Source organism: Apteryx mantelli, chromosome 9 (assembly GCF_036417845.1).
Source record: "Apteryx mantelli isolate bAptMan1 chromosome 9, bAptMan1.hap1, whole genome shotgun sequence".
Classification (NCBI taxonomy): domain Eukaryota; kingdom Metazoa; phylum Chordata; class Aves; order Apterygiformes; family Apterygidae; genus Apteryx; species Apteryx mantelli.
Genome location: NC_089986.1, coordinates 14,426,187 through 14,444,951, shown reverse-complemented (window position 1 = coordinate 14,444,951; position 18,765 = coordinate 14,426,187). Strand labels below are relative to the sequence as shown.

Genomic DNA, 18,765 nt, shown 5'->3' with positions numbered 1-18,765 from the left:
GTGGTGAATCAAGCCCAGGAGCATTCTGAAAGCACTGGGAACAGGGGGTACCTTGATCAGATTGGGCAAATCATCTCCCCAGGTGCTGTTTGGTGAACAAGGCTTCTGGCTCCAACATTTACCAGCTCCCAAGACTGTACATGTCACTTATAACAACAGCAGGTTAAAGAACTCAGTTTTATTTAGAGAGAAAGGAGTTGTTTTAAGAGTTTTGACCAAGTTCTTTTAAACCACAGTGGATAAAGCTCTGTCCTGTACGGCACCATTCTTCACTGGCAGGAGTGCCTGTTGAACTCATCAGCAAAGTTTCACTCTTTACAAAATGCAGAGGTACAGGCTTGCAGGCCTCACACTTTTGCAGATGTTTCTGCAAGGTGCATTGCTTCTCCCCTCTGTGCCTCCCTCCCAATTCCCCATCAGGGGCACCTGCCCTCCTGCACACGATCTCAGCAGCAAACCTGTGGCAAACACAACTGCAGCTGGTGAAAAGAAACACCAGAGATATACTCATGTGTTTTCAGCTCCACTTTGCAATTTAAATTAAGGAGAAGAACCCGACAGCACCCATGAACCAGGAGCTCCCAGCTACTGCTCTGTATGTTATTTCATGTCCTCGGTTCAGATCACCAGCAGCAAGACACTCTGTGGTATCGCTGCAGTCCTTCTGGCTGCTCCTGTGGGCCTGAAGGTGAAAGACATGACATAGAAAGACACCAAGTCAGCCTGTGATATCATAAAAACATCTTAGCTGAGGCTCCAGCAAATTTCTTTTGCAGACTTAGCTCCTGCAGTGCTTTCAAACGCAGTCTGCAGCCTGTGGACTTGGCTAGAGGACATAGAAGTCATTGTTGTTCGATAAATCACTGTAATGGCAGAGGGCGAGAGCAGGGACTTGTGCAGGCGGGGGCTCTGGCCGACTCCTGTCCTGAATCCCCTGCGCCTCAGGCCTGCCTGAGCCTGGCTTGCAGAGGTGAGTCTCCCATCTGGACTCAGCCACAGCCCGATGTTTGCGCTGGAGTCTGCTGTCACCATTGCAATAGGTCACACAGCACCGGCAGGCCAAGAAGTGCTTGGCTCGGTGTTTGGCTTTTGACCTGGGGACGGGGGCTGGCCGTCTGGGAGCAACAGCTCCTGCTGCGGTGCCCTGCATGTTGGGCTGCCCTTTCAAGCGGCTCCGTCGCCTCTGGATGGGGTCGAGGCTGATGTCTGACTGGGAGGAGCAGCTCTCGTTCCAGCCGGAGCCAGCGTTCAGGCTCCGCAGCGGCAGGGCGAGACGCAATGCCTTCCAGAACTGGGAGCCGGACCGCTTGGACTTCTCCCCCTTCCAGGTGACGAAGGAGACGGACTCCTTCAGCTGGAGGATGCTGGGGTGGGTGCACTGCAGCGGCCTGTACTCCACCACAATGAGCTTGGTGGCAATGGCGTTCTGGCACATGATGCCGAGCTTGAACTCCAGCAGGCTGATGCTCTTCTCTGTCAAGTAATCGGGACTCAGGACCACGATCATCCTACGGCTCCTCTGAATGAAGTCGAAAACTGCTTCAGTGGTATCTATGAGTGCAAGGGCAGAGGGATTGGGGTGCACAAAAGGGAAGGAACAGGGAGAGAAAAGCCAAGGAAAGCTGTTTCATGGTATACCTGCACAGATACCCCTTCCCAGAGAAGAAGGGAAGCTGGTGGAAGCCCAGTGAATTTTGATTTGCCCACAGTCCTGACTGCAGGAGCAATACCAACATTTTTGTTTTGCAGTTGGTTTTTGAGAAGGCTGTAGTGGTAAATGAGAGGCCAGGACAACAGGATAGACAAGTGGTCTGGCCAGCACAGTACTATGACTTCAGCCCTGTATGTTATCACCTCCTGCACAGAGAAATGCAGGAGTTTCATAAAGGGCAGTTCAAGAACCATCTGCTGCAGCTCTGGCAGCCCTTTGCACCAGGAGAACATAGTGAAGCAATCGCATAATCGGGCCTCAGCTTGCACGAGCGACATTAAAATCCACCTCCCTCCCTCTCATGCTGCTTATCCAGAAATTGAAGCATCCAAACTTAGAAATCTGGAAATGTCAGCCTTAAACTACTCCATCAGTTCCCCTAGCTGTGATGTGAGGTGAAAATACTGTCCTTCAAAGCATTTCTTATGGTTAATTGCAGTTTGTAAAGCACAGCAAGATGCTTAGTCGGAATGGTGCCAGGCAAGGGCAGCATCTCTTTTATTATGAGCACTGAAAAGCAGCAAACCTGAAGGATGTCCTTGGACTTCTAGCTATGACTTGCAACGCAGTAAGCATATTGAAGGTGTTATGGCTAATGGGCGAGCAGTGCACAGTATGGGAATTAATAGAGCTGTGGCACTTAGCAAATTACCTCAGACTGATTAACAGAATGGTTGTGAAAACTTAAAGAATATGTAAAAGTTGCCCACTTGCTGAGTGCTGGTGCCTGGTACAGGGGGACCTGAAGACAAGGTGGTGTTCTCCAGGACAGGGAGTGTTGGAGTGGGAGCTCTTGCAGACTTGGTGAGAAAACCCTCTTGTAGGATATGGTTGGTAAAGAATTTTCTTGGGGGAGAAGAGCTAATTGCTGTTTCCATCTCCTTTTGCATTGCTAAAGACACGGAGGGGCTACGCAATGGGAAGCGGCGGTATTGCAGCAGCTTCCAGCTCTTTTATGCAATTTCAGTCCCACTTTTCTTTACCCTATTTGCTATGAGGGGTTGGGGGCCGTTCCATGCAGTGAGAGCAGTGGGAAGGAAGAGCAGAGCTCTTTGAAATCACCAGCAGAATAGGGCTGCAATTCAGAGGGCTTCCACCCTGGTGCGTTGTCCTTGTTGGTATCCTGACACCAGCAAGAGCTGATACATGGGCAGATCACTACAAAAAATCTGTAAGCCCTGTTTGATGTCCCATTTTGGAGACTCTTCTCACCCTCTGCCAGTGGAACGGTGGTGTTTTATGTAATAAAAATACTGTTCCTTCCATGCAGTGCCTTTTATTCTTCCAGCACTTGGCTGTTTCTATTTCCTTTTCTCACAGTGGAAAGTGCACTGTGTGGCACCTGAATGCATCTTATTTTAAATCCACACAAAGAAATATTTTTTTCAAAGACATATGGCCAGCTGTAAAACTCATTGTCACTAGATTACTTGCGGACCAAGGACTTGTGATAAAAAAATGACTGAACAATAATATCCTACCGGAGAAAGTAAGGCACTGTTTGGTTGTATAATGTAATACTGGAATTTAAATAAAACTATTTGGAGTATTTTTTTTTTAACGCAAGCTTTTTAGGGATTTGTCCCCGCACACACAGGAAAACACTGATTCATTGAAACCAAAAGTAGATGATAAAGTCAATTCTGTCAAAATCAACACTTAAAGCTGTGAAACGTTCTAACCACCCTGTTTCAAAGGCACAAAGAATTGGCAGCAATCTCCCAATTTACTGAGTCCAGACCTCATACAAACCCTTCTATAACTGATTGAGATCTATTCTGAAATCAGCTAGGCTTTAACAGTTTGTAAAAGAAAAAGCTCCTTTGCTGGTTTGAAAGACCTTCCTTTTTGAAACCGAAATCACAGAATCATAGAAAAATGTAGGCAGGAACAACCCTTGGGAGGTCACCTATTTCACCCTCATGCTCAAAAGAACAGATTAAATTAATGTGAATGATTCCAAAACTGTTGAAATGAAATGTTTTAGACCAAGGTGATAATGATGGTTTTCTTTTATCAGATTTTGAGTTTGCTACATTTTTAGAGACTCAACATTTTTTCAGCATGGAAAATGTAAGAGGTACATTTCATTTCTGGGAATGGGATGCCCTTAGACGTGGCAGACCAGGACAACCCAGGTTTACAATCAGATGTCCAGATTATGTCATAATCCTACCTCACAAAAAATCTCAGGTGGCCATTGCACAGTGTGCAGGCAGGATGGTTCCTCCCAGTGGCACCAACAGAGTTGGATGGGACAAGCAGGAATAACGTTGCTGGGGTCTGGGTACCAACAGAGCTGGAAATTAGATAGCCCTGGATATCTGCCCTTCACTAAAAAAACCTTCCATCTTTACTACACAATTACTACGAAGGACTCTGCAAATTTTTGTTGCATTACTTGTGTCTGCACTAATGCACCCCGGAGATAGAACAGAAGCATTTAAAAGCTGTGCATTTGTCTTAGCCCAATAAAAGCTGTGGGGTTAAATCCTCAGAGTGTCACAAGTCTCTATCAACTAATCTGCCAGGATGCAGTCAAGGGAAAAAGTCAAGAAAATGAGTTGGAGGCGAAAAATGAAGATGAATGAACCTTTTTTAGCCAACTACCTGGAAGGCGATGGAAGAAGCAGCATGTGCTGTGGTTAAGGCAGATTTCCAAGCTCTGTCCAAAACTCTGACTAGTTGCTTGGTCTCTCAAGCAAAGGGATGGTGTTTCCATCGCATTTTTCTATCCTGTGATTGCAGAGTGAGTGCTTCCTGGATCAGAAACTTTCTCTGTGTGCATGTACAACTGCTGGGTGACATTTGGCTGCTGCATGTCTCTGCATTTCTGCCTTTGTGGCCCAGGTGGCAGGAACGGTGTCTAAGGCTTGGGCTGGGTCTATGCAGCCAAGAAAACCCCACCCTCTAAGGAGATGTCCCCAAATGATCTTGATGCCTGGACTACACAGTCATCTTTCTTTAACACCCTTTCGCAGATGTAATGGGGAGGAAAATGATACTCATGAGAAATGCCCAAGGACTGAAATGCAAAAGTGAAAATGTTTTATTGAAAAGCAAAATAAAATAACACTGACACTTCACAGACCAAATAACACAAAGGCAAAAACATACAGAAAAGAGAAGGGAAAACTCTGGAACAGCTGTAAAACATCAAACAGCACAGGGGGAAATATCCATTCCAATTTGTGCAAAGCTGTTTCCCCATGAAATAACAACGAGGAACTTTGTATGAGCTGCATATTGATAAATGTTAGGTTATAGCAGAGACTGAAATGAATCAACTGAACTGGACAGACGCTGTGACAGGATCCTCTAATGGAAACCACATGTGGCATAGGAAGTAATGGAAGGTTTAGTTGAGGAGCTTTGCAGAGCTGCATTGCAGCTGACATTTGGGTTTGCCCCTGGTCTGGCAGCTCCCACTGAAGCCAGTGGTCAAGCTCCAGTCCACTCCTTCCACACTGCTCCCTTCAGACCTCTTATGCCCATTTTAGACCATCTCACTTTTTGCCTTGTGGGTGTTCTGCTGAGCTTTTGCTTCGCATCTCTTGGTAATCCTGTTCTGGGGTTGCAATGGCACCAAAGGCCACTGCACTGTATGCCAGAGAAAGACCACAGAATCACAGAATCACAGAATCGCTGAGGTTGGAAGGGACCTCTGGAGATCATCTAGTCCAACCCCCCTGCTCAAGCAGGGTCACCTAGAGCACATTGCACAGGATTGCATCCAGGGGCGTTTTGAATATCTCCAGAGAAGGAGACTCCACCACCTCTCGGGGCAACCTGTTCCAGTGCTCTGTCACCCTCACAGTGAAAGTTTTTCCTCATGTTCAGATGGAAGCGTCTGTGTTTCAGTTTGTGCCCGTTGCCTCGCGTCCTGTCGCTGGGCACCACTGAAAAGAGTCTGGTCCCATCCTCTCGACACCCTCCCTTCAGATACTTGTACACGTTGATAAGATCCCCTCTCAGCCTTCTCTTCTCCAAGCTAAACAGGCCAAGCTCTCTCAGCCTTTCCTCATAAGAGAGATGCTCCAGTCCCCTAATCATCTTTGTAGCCCTTCGCTGGACTTGCTCCAGTAGTGCCACATCCCTCTTGTACTGGGGAGCCCAGAACTGGACGCAGTACTCCAGATGTGGCCTCACCAGGGCTGAGTAGAGGGGGAGAATCACCTCCCTTGACCTGCTGGCAACACTCTTCCTGATGCACCCCAGGATACCATTGGCCTTCTTGGCCACAAGGGCACATTGCTGGCTCATAGTTAACTTGGTGTCCACCAGCACTCCCAGGTCCTTCTCTGCAGAGCTGCTTTCCAGCAGGTCAACCCCCAGCCTGTACTGCTGCATGGGGTTATTCCTCCCTAGGTGCAGGACCCTGCACTTGCCTTTGTTGAACTTCAGGAGGTTCCTCTCCGCCCACCTCTCCAGCCTGTCCAGGTCTCTCTGAATGGCAGCACAGCCCTCTGGTGCATCGGCCGCTCCTCCCAGTTTTGTATCATCGGCAAACTTGCTGAGGGTGCGCTCTGTCCCTTCCTCCAGGTCATTGATGAAGAAGTTGAACAAGACTGGACCCAGTCCTGACCCCTGGGGGACACCGCTAGCTACAGGCCTCCAACTAGACTCTGTGCCACTGATCACAACCCTCTGAGCTCTGCCATTCAGCCAGTTCTCAATCCACCTCACTGTCCACTCATCTAAACCACACTTCCTGAGCTTGTCTATGAGGATGCTATGGGAGACAGTGTCGAAAGCCTTGCTGAAGTCTAGGTAGACAACATCCACTGCTCTCCCCTCATCTACCCAGCCAGTCATTCCATCATAGAAGGCTATCAGATTGGTTAGGCATGATTTCCCCTTGGTGAAGCCATGCTGACTACTCCTGATCACCTTCTTTTCCTCCACATGCTTGGAGATGGCCTCCAGGATGAGCTGCTCCATCGCCTTTCCAGGGATGCAGGTGAGGCTGACTGGCCTGTAGTTCCCTGGGTCCTCCTTCTTGCCCTTTTTGAAGACTGGGGTGACATTGGCTTTCTTCCAGTCTTCAGGCACCTCTCCTGTCCTCCATGACCTTTCAAAGATGATGGAGAGTGGCTTAGCAATAATGTCCGCCAGCTCCCTCAGCACTCGTGGGTGCATCCCATTGGGGCCCGTGGATTTGTGGGTGTCAAGTTTGCTTAGATGATCTCTAACCCACTCCTCCTCCACCAAGGGAAAGTCTTCCTTCCTCCAGACTTTCTCTCTTGCCTCCAGAATCTGGGGTTCCTGAGGGCTGGCCTGAGCAGTAAAGACTGAAGCAAAGAAGGCATTCAGTAACTCTGCCTTCTCTGCATCCTTCGTCACCAGGGCACCCACCCCGTTCAGCAAAGGGCCCACATTTTCCCTAGTCTTCCTCTTGCTACTGATGTATTTGAAGAAGCCCTTCTTGCTGTCCTTGACATCTCTAGCCAGATTTAATTCCAAACGGGCCTTAGCCTTCCTCGTCGCATCCCTGCATACTCTGACAACATTGCTATATTCCTCCCAAGTGGCCTGTCCCCCTTTCCACTTTCTGTATACTTCCTTCTTCTGGTTGAGTTTTGCCAGGAGCTCCTTGCTCATCCATGCAGGTCTCCTGCCTCCTTTGCTTGACTTCCTACTCATAGGGATGCACCACTCTTGAGTCTGGAGGAAGTGATGTTTGAATATTAACCAGCTCTCTTGAACACCCCTTCCTTCTAGGGCCCTAACCCATGAGATTCCTCCAAGTAGGTCCCTGAAGAGGCCAGAGTTTGCTCTCCTGAAGTCCAGGGTTACAATCCTACTTGGTGCCCTGCTGCCTCCTCGCAGGATCCTGAACTCCACAATCTCATTATTTATTTGGAAAACTTTTAGAATAAAAACAGCAAAGTAAATGAGGGGGCTTTAATTTCCAAAATAATCAGACTTAGTAAAATATCAGCAGAAACTCTCTTGGTGCCTCAGCCAAAAGTGAGATGCAGTGTGGCGAGGTCTGGGATGTTAATTGAATTTATGCATATTTCTGAGACAATCTTTTAAAAATCAAATTGGAATCTAACACAGTTCTGCTTTGGCCTCAGGGCCTTCCCTCTGCCTGCAGATCTGGCAGCTGCTTACAGAGATGCTGAAAACATGAACAAAAAGATGAAGCTGGGCAAAATGAAGCAGTTGCAATGGCTTCACAAAGCTTAGCATATTTTTGGGTGCTGTCTCATACAAATGAAGCTTCATGGTGTGTGGGAATCTGCTCTGCCTTTCTGCAGACAACCACAGCAGGAAGGCTCAACAACAGCAAAACTTTTAAGCACCTCCGAGCAAATGAGAAGCTCCACTGCCTTCAGTGAGGCTGACTGCAATTTTTCACCTGCTTGAAACAAAGCTTATTGGGGGTGGAGGGGAGGAGAGACGAAGAGGAAGGTGAGAAAGAAGAAAGCTCTATTTGTTCCACATTTTTACAGTACCTGGCCCAGTGGTGTGGGTGGCTGGGGCCCCCAGCTCCCCTGGAATACCATTAGTAATCATAAGGGCAAGGGGGCTTTGCTGACACCAGGAATCAGCCCCGCACCTTTAAAGCTGGGCTGCTTGCTGGGTCACCCACAAACCTCGCAGCCCACTTGAGCGAATAGTGCACATACTCCGACTTGTAGTGCCTTTTTAATGCCATTATGGATGGCTACACCTCACCCGCTGGACACCAGCAGAGTGAAAGCATGAGTCAGAGCTGACTCAAGAGCGATCATTATCCACAAAAACTAAACGTACTTAGTGTGTGCAACACTGAATTCCACAATTATGTGAGAAGGCCCTTGCACAGGCAGCTATGGGAATATGGAGGCACCCCCAGAGCTTGTAGTATTATGTGAAAACACTGTGAACAACAGTGCCAGCCAAGGCCCGCTGTGCTCTGGTCTGTCCCACCAGGGAAGGGACACTCCCCCCTCGTCTGAAAGGCCCGTCTGCAGGCGCATTAACACACAGGCCCTTTCCTATGCCTGCTGCCTCCCATTTAAGCAAGGACTGGTACTCTGTGGCTTTTGTGAAAGGCTGCAGAAGCTGAGACAGACCTGTTCTGCAGCTTTGAACCGAGAACAAGAGGGGCAGAGGTTTGCTCTGTAAAAACCAAGGTGGGTTTAAACCCGAGCCCTGAATTACAAAAACAGTGATGCTCATCATACCCAGCCAGTATCATCTGAGGGGTGCTATCCAGCTGGATAGACCTAATAGCTTTTAATAAGGGAAGGAAAGTTCAGGTAAGTTTGTGGGGTTCCCTGGGAAGCTGGGCAGATATCTAGTGTGCTGGTGTCCTTGGCAGCACCTTCCACAATGCTTTCCCACCGGAGCAGCGCAGACAGAGCAGGGGGGTTCAGTAGTAAATTGGGGTTCCTTGCAGTGCTTGTGAAGTCCCTGAGTTTATTCTACAAATAAGCACCTCTCACACATGTTCCATGACCTGTGCTAACAAGAGATTCCCCTGGATTAAGAGCATTACAGCCCTGAAGGATCTGGGACACCTGGAAGACTGCGGAGTCCCAGAGACTGACCACTTATTAGTAGAAATGATATAATACACATAGCACATAGCAGAGCTTTAAAAAAACAAAAAGATTTGCTTCTGTAACAGCCATTTCACACTGGCAAACTACCTGAATGCATCTGCTCCTACAAGAGTGTGGGGAGAGACAACGAGGAGCCTCAAGAGTGTAGGGGCTGTAGTGTGCTTCCCCCACGGAAGCAGAACTCTGCGATCCTGCAGGACTATGAGGCGGGGACACATGTGAAAGGCTCCACACTGGAGACACTGTTCAAACTGTCCCCCAGGCTCCATGGTGGGGATCAGCGAACAGGAAGGAGTGAAGCCTCTTAGCAGAGGAAAAGAGCCCTGCCTGGGAATTTAAAGAGGGTCCAGTAGAAATTGGAGCTTGGAGTACTGGCCTGTACAAATGCCATGCTATCACCAGGTGCTGGCTGCACCCCACCTACACAGTCCAAATTCAGACCTTGAGCCTGGGACTTTTGTAGTTGATTAAAAGTGTTAGCATTTGCAGAAAGGAGGTGTGTGCATCTTTGGTCAGGGCAGTAGGAAAGCTGCAGGGAGGCATGACTGTCCTCTGAAATGCTTGGGACAGGGTCTTTCATGGCAAACCCTGAGTTCCTTCCCACTCCCCAGCCTAATTTGTGGATTTTTTTTTTTTTTTTTATGATAGTGTCAAACATTTCTCAGGGAGAAATATGAAGGCTCTTGCCCATCGAGGCTTGAACTCCTGCTAATTTTTTTACTGGCATCTCCACCTGCAGCTGCTTCCAGAACCTGCCCTTTGGAAACTTGGATTTCTCGCCTTTCCATTTAATGACAGTCAAGGCTGCCTTGGCCTGCTTCAGCTCCTTCACCTTGCTCTTCTTGATGGCTTTGTACTGCACTAGAATGACTTTGATGCTGCCCTTGGAGGCCATATTCTCTAGACCAGCCTTGAGCTCCAGCAGGGCCTGTGTCCCCTGCAAGACGTAGTTGGGGCTCAGGACAACAAGCAGGCGGCGGCTTTTCTGGATGAAGCTCAGGGTTTCATCTGTGACAACTGGGAGAAAGAAACATCAAGGTGGTTAGTGATGGCTGAGAACAGGCTGCTGAGCTGCTAAGGTGATGCCAGGTACCTCTCAGAGGGGACAATAAAATCCCTTGGAGGCCCTCTCCAGAGACTACGCTAATGATCCCAACACTGAAAGTGATCCTAGGTAGGGCCTCCTACCCTGCAATTGGTACCCACTGCCCCAGACAATAACATCTACTGCTTCCAGCCTCATTCTGCCTGCCTCTCCATGATATGTGGACAAGGTGCCTGAGGTAGCTACATGTAAAAAGCGCTGTACTATGTGGCAGTGACACCATTCGATGCCATGAGGATGCCAAGCAGCAAAGATGGCTGCTTTGGTAGGCTCAGATTTAGCTTCCTTCTAGAGACTGTGGAAAAAGAGACTGTTCAGAGCAAAGCATAAAAACTGTAGGGCCTGATCCCTGGACCAGCTGGACAACACATGACCTCAAGTGAAAAAAGACAGTCCAATTAGGCAGCAGGAAGCCTATGCTTAAATCCTCCTTTGACTGATGTCCAGAATGACTGTGGGTGATCCTTTCATCTCTCTTGCTTTGGTTCCCAACAGCAAGCACACACAAGAATTATCTATGCCCTCCCTAAGTGTCCTTACAGGTTAATTGACTCTGGAAATCCTATTACCCTAACTACTGTTTTTCATCCAGCTGTTCCTGTTACTGTCATTGATGAAAGCAGATTTGTATGTTTCTAGAAGTGACAAGTGCAACTGCTCAGAGGATTTTTAATGAAGTGTCCTAAAATGACACCCTTAGAGCTGAATACATGTCATGGTAACTGTGGATCCTCTATGGTTTTCTAACATTTGCAGGTAGATTGTCCTTAGCCACCTTTCTGTAATTAATGTGAAGCCTCTTTGCAACTGTGAATCCCCGAGATTGCTCCCTCTGTTGCAGGATCTCCCACGCTTCATTGACAAGGGAATGTTCTTGACTGGTCAGAAGATACAATGGAGAATAAAATAACACTTACACATAACTTCATTTAGCTGTCAAGCACGTTTGATTAGCTCCTGTCAGCACACTAGCAGGATAATCCATCTCCCACTGTTTCTTCATCAAGGACAACATAATTCTCTACCTATGACACAGATGCACACACCGGAGGCAAGACACCAGCTGCCAAAAGCTATTTCCTGGCCTGGCATGCTTCCCCAAGAAGGAGATTAGTCAAATCCCAGCTAAGAAGCGGTGAGGAAGCCACAATAGTGTTGCATATGGCACTGCAACTAAAAGTGACCCTCTCAGTGCTCAGGAAGTCTTGGCCTTTGAATTCATCAGACTAAGGCAACCAGTGACTACTGCTGTGTGCAGGGATGGGAGCACTCCCGGGGGGGGGGGGGGGGGGGGCTGGGGCTGTGGACAGAGAGCTGAGCTAGGAGGAAAAAAGGGAAGGATGGAAATAAGTGGCAGAGTGGAACAGGAGGGAGATGTAAGTCCCAAGGAACAACTGGTGAGAACAGGTCTGTGTGCAGGAGCTAGCTGCAGCTGTTTTGAGCTCTGAGCTGGTGGTAGTTCTGGAAAGCCCAGTTCAGCAGCTGGGCTGCCTGGTAGACAGTGTGCCTCTCCCTTCAACAGTCCCATGTTTGTGCACAAGTGGGAGAGAAGTGGAGGAATGGCAGAGACTAGCATCTATCCATTCAGCTTGGCTCATGAGCTTGCAACCCTTTTATAACAGGCAGTGGCCAGCATCTGTTCAGAAGAGCTTTTGCAGTAAAGCTGCAATGTCCTTCTTGAAACCCCCTTTCAGGAGCTCTGCACTGGGGCATCATGATGCCAACATTGCTGTTCCACAGACGGAAGCTGGAACAAGCCAAAGGCAACCTGAGGACACACTTCTCTGGATCAAGCACAAGATCCAAGCTTTCAGCAGGGCATCTCCTTATGGCAAGCACAGCTCAACATGCAGCCGTGTGTGTCCTTGACCATGCACACAGCAGAATAGTGGGGCAGATGAGAGTACACAGCCATGACTACTCTGCTAGCTGTTCGCTTCACACCTACCCATGACCAAGACAAATGGCAACCTGACCCAGGGGTTCTTCTTTTGCCACACAGGCTGTTGTTCACCACAGCACAGCTTGGCTGATTTTAATCTTTTAGCTCTGTCTTTTATTTTTTCTCTCTCTCACCTGGCAGAGAATTGGATCAGGTTTGAGTGGGAGGAAGGAGGCAGTTGTCTGCCTGCAGCCCTGCTGCCATCAGCTGAGATCTCCTCAAACTTCAGCAGTCAAGGAGACATGGGCAGAGACCACAATCTGGTGGGCAAATGCTGAAGACTGCGTGGCTGCAGGCAGTACAGCTAGCCAGCCAACAGGCAGTATTTGCAACAGGACAAGAAGCCTTACTAAGTAAACTGACTTCCTTCATGCAACCAGTGAATACACTTCTGGCCTACAGCAGTCTTAAGCAGCACAGAGAGAGGGAAGCTGCTCTACTGATTAGCCTCCCAAATTAAACAACCTGAACTATTAGCACTTGCAAACCTGCTTTGAGCACCAAGCAAACAGAGCCTGGAGGATGACCTGCCAGTGATTCAGGCTTTCCTTAGAACTAACAGTGTCAGGATTACAGCTCTCTTCCCATCCCTGGGGCACCTGTATTTATTTGCCCTTAAACTTCGAGGTGCTGTAGTCTGGCAATGAGCTAGGAGAGAAAGATAAAAGGATCCCGAACTGATTCTGCTTCCTCCCACACAGCTCAGGCTGGACTGGGACTCCAGCAGTCCCTCCTGTCCCACCCGAAAGTAAGTAAGTGAGTCAACACCACACAGACTTCATCTGCACAAGTTCTGATGTCGGTGGGGTCCTGACCTGAACCCATGAGTTCAAGCGGTCTGTGCACTGACAACGGTTAGGCTTTGATCTCTTAGTTGGGTCAGGGACCCTACAGCCACCTTGGCCTCCCAGACACTAGAAATTGAGAGTGTTGGGTAGATTTGTGTCCTTGCTATGGTACCTCTGTGACTATACGTGTATCTGGAGAGTTCCACAAACTTCCATTCTTGGTGATTCCCTTCATCCTTGTAGGGGGCTTTTTGACTAGAACTGTGGCATATGATTTAGCTTGAAACAACAATAAGGATATCTACATCTTAGTGAAGAGATTAGTCCCACTACATGCAACGAAGTATTCTTAATCATAGCTACCAATTGTATGCTATCTTAGACATAGACTCTCTAATTAATGAGGGTGAGTGGGAGGCCTCCTGGGAAGACACATTATCTTCTCACTGATGCTGGCAGGGTGTTCTCCACCCTCCCTGAAGCAAACACTCCTGGTATTTATGGTCACTCACTAATGCTGTTTGAGGCCTACCAGTCTGGTCCAGTATCATACTCTCCCCGTGTCTTTCCTTTCTAGCCTTGACTTCACCCCCATTTCTTAAGGCAGCTCAGAGGTTTATACAAAGGTCAATGGGCCAGTTGCCTTGTGTTGCTAGATCCATCACTCCTCGTACATCACTCTTGGAGAGAGCAATGGAAATGAGCAACCTCTACCACTTTCCCATAGCAGCCTTTCAGGTGGCCTGGAGCATCTGCTGCATTGTAACGTGAAACAAAAATACTAGAAGATACCAACAAGAGATGATTAACAGAGATGGGGAAAATAAAGGATAAAGTTAAGCTGGAGAGGCCAGCTCCTATCAGTTATCAGTACCGCAAAGACAATAAGGAAGAGAGGATGTGCATGCAGCACAGCACCCTGTGAAATACTCACTTCCCCCGGGGAGGCTGTCTCTGTCGAAGATACACAGCTTGTACCCAAACTCATTCTCCAAGACTCCCCGCAGCGTCAGCAGCACAAATTCCTCCTCTTCCGCGTTTCGTGCATAGGACACATATACATCGTACTCCTTCCCATCTGAGTGTTGGGATTACAGAGAATCACAAAGAGCAGAAGAGACACTTGTGATACTGGCTGAGTCTTTGACTTGCTTCAGAGGAAAATCAAATATGAAGGCCCACTTTGAGCCCTCAGGGCTTTCCAGGTATCATGAATTAAAACACACTGATCTCTACAGTTACAAGAGAGCAGCGGTGCCCCTTTGACTGAATGGGCAGATACCCAGACACCACTGGGTTGTTGAAGCAGAAGACTGCAACAACATAACCACCTCATTCTGTGCAGTTTCCCTTATACTTTTACATCTCTGACATTGCTTGCTCTCATTACTGTCAAGTCCCATGAGCAATCCCACCAAACAGAGATTTGCACCCTGACTACATCCTCTGAGAGCCTCAGCACTCCCTCGGGAGGTTCACACAACAGGCTGTGAGGGCAAGAAATTAACATCCTCCTCATCCTGCAGAGGGAGAAATCTCAGCTCAGAATTTAAGAGATGAATTTCCAGCAGCATAAGGCGGCTGTGGCAAAACTGAGGATAGAAGGGTCATTTCCAGATGCTGTGCTTTAGACGCTTAATAACCTCCCCCTTTCAGATGCCTTCACCCATCTCAAAACAAATCACATCTGCTTCTCTAATCCTTACACAGAGTGACCAGAGAAACCACGGACTTGTTGAAACTTGGTAACTTTTCTCTGACTGTTTTGATCACATGAAATAGCTAGCCTTCAGTGAAGCAGCGTCCAGGGAGCCTGACATGTCCACACTTCACCCCTGCTGAGAACATGGAGGACTTCTCTCTCTCCTTCCCCCAGTCCCAAGTCTGACATCTCTTGCTCTAAAATGACCCAGAAACCTGCAGGTATAAACATGGAAGGTCAAAATGTTATTTGGCTGTGAAGAGGGTTAAAAGAGCTTATATGAAAATTCCTATATACAAATGAAGGGTCTGGCCGGTAGCAGGATAAAATGAACATAACATCTTTAAATTCTTACCTAGAATGGTTTCATCTGTTCCAAAATGGGCCCGATAGAAGAGAACCATTTCAAGCCAATAAACGTGATAGATGACTATCAGCACCACAACGAGCAGGATGGTTGCTCCCAGTCCACAGGCCAGCTCCACGGTGTACTTTGGTGGCACAACTGAGTTTGAAAAGAAAGAGGGGTCCTGCTTTACAGAACAGCCTGGGCCTTCAGCTAAGTAGGAACAAGTCTGTGTCACGTGCAGCCAAGGAACAAAGTGGAACACCGGGGAATAACAGCCAAGAGCTAAGCTGGCCCTTCAGAGGAACATGGCCAAGCCAAGGCCCTTCTGGTAGGACGCGCAATGGCTGGCCATCCTAGAGTACCTTTTCTGGGTTACCAGGTGTGGGTGGGACTGGCGGGGCACAGGCATCAATACAAGTCAGAGCAAGGGTTGGAATTCTGCTTCTGAGTGAGACACTGTGAGCAGCCAGCTGGTACAATGACCTGTACATGGAAACCAGTTGCACAGTCCAAAGCCAGCTCATGGACCGTGGCCTTCTCAGGAGCATGTGCAACCTCTTAGAGCAACACCACAGCAAAAAGCCAACCAAAGCTCACCTGCAGCAAAATAAAAGTCATGGCCACCACCTTCCCTCCTCATCAAACACACACAGTTCTTGTGGCTTGTCCCAGACTGATAACAAGGATATAACTAGCCATGACCTGATTTTTTTCTGTCAGGAAAGAAGAATCTGTGTTCATCTCAGAAAAGCTGAAATGCTGGCAAACAAATAGGACAACTTTTGCACACCAAACCACAACATGGCAGACTCCCTCCATACAGTGTCTGACATGCCACTGCTGTTTCCTTAAATTAAGGACAGGAAATAACTCTGCTAACTGTATCTCTGGGCAACTCAGTTTTTATGGTGATTCAGGTGGCAGATGACATGCGCACTAGTAAATTGCACGATAAGAGAAGAGTGTCGCGGTCTGTGGGAGTAGCGGGAAAGAATCAGACGCAGTCGCAGAATGCAGATTCAATTCCAGCTTTATTCAGCAATTTGCTCATCTTATATATGTTTGTGCAGTCATGGCATACAGGCACGCGGCGCCTTGGCCACTTTGATTGGTTAGCTGCTATCAAGCAAGCGGCGTTCGCTGTAGAACATGCAATAAGCACGCACTAGCAATAGCTGTATGATTGGTTTACAGCTTCTGTCCACGCGCCTAAAGCGGATATATGATTGGTGCAATAGTTGCTGTTCACGTGGAGGGGCTTGTCAGCCTCCTCCTTGACTTGTTTACCACTACTTGTCTTCCCCTTCTGTAACAGTCTAAGAATGCTCAAGGACAGTTCACATAGCCACAGGGAGCCTCCCTCTATTGTGCCTTTACTGACCTCCAGAGCCTCCTTGAGCAACCTTTATAATTCTTCATACAGATGATTATTCTGAAGTACTGCAAGAGCCCCAACAGAAGAGCAGTAAGTCAAAACATTAAATTTACAAAACTTAATAAGTTTTATTGGAAACCAAACCACCAAAAAGAAAATGGAAAGAATTTAAGAAGTTTCATCAGCTGATAAGCAGCAGCAGCAGCTCCAGTACAAGAGAAGGAGAGGGAAACCTTCCAGAAAAGCAGGAAAGATATATAAACTAATATAAAGAAAGGGTTGAAGAGAGACATTTTCTTATAGCCAACATGTATAGCTACTTGCTAAAAACTGGAAGGCAAGTGGGGGATTAGGTTCTGGCGTGCTTGATATTCCTATGTGTGATGGGATGATCTGCCTTGAGCTTAGCTTAAGATTGTTCTGCCAGCAGTGGTCTGGGCTGGTTCTTGCAATTTGCTGTGAAATGGAGCAGAAACAAAGGGTTGTAAGTAACCAGGCTTACTCAAAGGGAATCTACTCAACTGCCTCAGGTACAGCAGGAGCAAGCAGGAGAGGAAGAGAAGGGAGTGGATAGTAAAGATCAGTCCGTTGGAAACAGCATTTAGGCACTGCTGTACAGAGAAAGAATTTGAAAGCTTTAGATTCTCTGCTGCTACCTGTACAAACATTACCATCCCAGAAGAATGATGTAGGATGAACATGCTGGTAGATGGTTCCAGCCTTTTTTAATTGTGTGCTTGATCTATTGTTCCTTTCTAATGATCCAGAAAAGGGTTACCTCAAATGAGCGGGACTAAAAATGAAAGAGGACCAGGACTAAGGATGTACTGGCCTTGGCGAAAAGAAGATTTTGCAACCTATCCTTCCAGCAACCACACTGGTAATAGACTGTATGAAAGAAGAGAAAGAGCTCTCCCAGTAAAGATCTCTGTGAGCCCTCCCACGTTATTGGGGCAGAAATGGAGGAAGAAAGTGGCATGAGCTATACAAGGGAGGGCAGCATCTCTTACGGGAGAAGGGAGATCTAAATTGCAGCAAGCAGGTCTCAAAGGTCTAGAGGAAGTTGATAAGGAGGCAGAAATATCCACCTTAGTCAGGAAATCTCACATAACTATACTAAAGGCTTAGTTCTTATTTCTGTCAGATGTGTTTTTGAAACAGGAAAGAACAAGCACGTTTGATGAAAGAAAGCTGTCAATAGCAAAAAACACTCTGAATTGTCCTTTTCATCTTTGCTGGATCAGTCCATGCCAACTATGCTGAGATGCTTGTGTCTAGAATGGGGCATTATCACAGCAAGGAGTAAAACCCCTGGGCATTGCACTTAGACTCTCCCACTCCCTGAGGAATGTTGAAGAGTTTAGTCTGCCTTCTAGAGGAGGTCTTGGGCCTCTCACTGAAAAGCTCAAGCCCAGCAGGTTGCTTGTTCCTTGCACCCTCCTTGCTGCTGACCTCCTGGTAAATCCAAGCTTGGAGAGAGCTATGGGCATCTCCAGTATGCAGAGATCCTATTTAGGGAGAGTTTCTGGCAGCTTTCCAGGAACGAACACTACTTTAACAATGTCTGATGCTTTTTTCAGTAAAGTCCAATCTCAGGGGCCTGTTCTATGCAACAAGCAAAAGATGGTTTGGTCCAGGCTGCAAATGCAAGTGTTAAAAGGAGATGGACAGCTTTAGTTAAAATAATTCCATACTCAGTCCAGAATGAGTTTTCCGGGCCTGGGTAGTATTTAAAATTTGATAAAAGGTAACCCTGGCACAAGGAACTCTCTGTAATATTGACCTCTGCTAGTCTGCAAAGGGAAAGCCAGCTCACAGTTCAATGTACCTTGATACACAGGTCCAACTCACCCATGCTTTTCTGGTGGTAGGTGGGTTTGCGTTTCAGTTCCTAGTGCCCAGCAAGGGGAGAGCTGCTCTGTTCTGTGCTGATGGCCCTTGCTATATATACCCTGTGAAACAGGCCAGGGCTAAACCCTCCTCCCACTTTTTTATGCATTTAACAGACTCATGACACATTTTGTCTGAGCTGCAGAGTGGTGTCAGAGCACCACAGAAAGAAATGAGCCTTGGGTTAGGCTGCTGCAGGAGATACATGCATGTTCCCCTGCGTAGCACACACTGAAATTGGAAGTGAATGTGGGGGCAAAGGAAATCAGGAAACTCCCAGTTCTAGGTGGGAGAGCATCACCCAGAAAGGTCCTACAGCTGCTGCGCTGTAGCAATGCAGTACCATC

At 47.7% G+C, this 18,765-nt stretch overlaps 1 protein-coding gene across 4 annotated transcripts in view; it reads right to left on the bottom strand.

The window, feature by feature from the left end:
- Positions 1–266: 266 nt before the first annotated feature.
- The window catches only part of IL1RAP (interleukin 1 receptor accessory protein), a 56,230-nt gene continuing 37,731 nt past the window's right edge, over positions 267–18,765 (bottom strand). For 3 of the 4 annotated variants that reach the window (XM_067301790.1, XM_067301791.1, XM_067301792.1), the window contains exons 9-11: positions 15,160–15,309; positions 14,037–14,180; positions 267–1,551 (exon numbers count right to left, since the gene is read on the bottom strand). In XM_067301790.1, the coding sequence (XP_067157891.1) occupies positions 827–1,551; positions 14,037–14,180; positions 15,160–15,309 (1,019 nt within the window). In that variant the 3' untranslated portion in view covers positions 267–826. Of the gene's footprint in view, positions 1,552–6,607; positions 10,285–14,036; positions 14,181–15,159; positions 15,310–18,765 lie in introns of those variants that run through there. The other variant, XM_067301793.1, reaches the window with a different exon arrangement.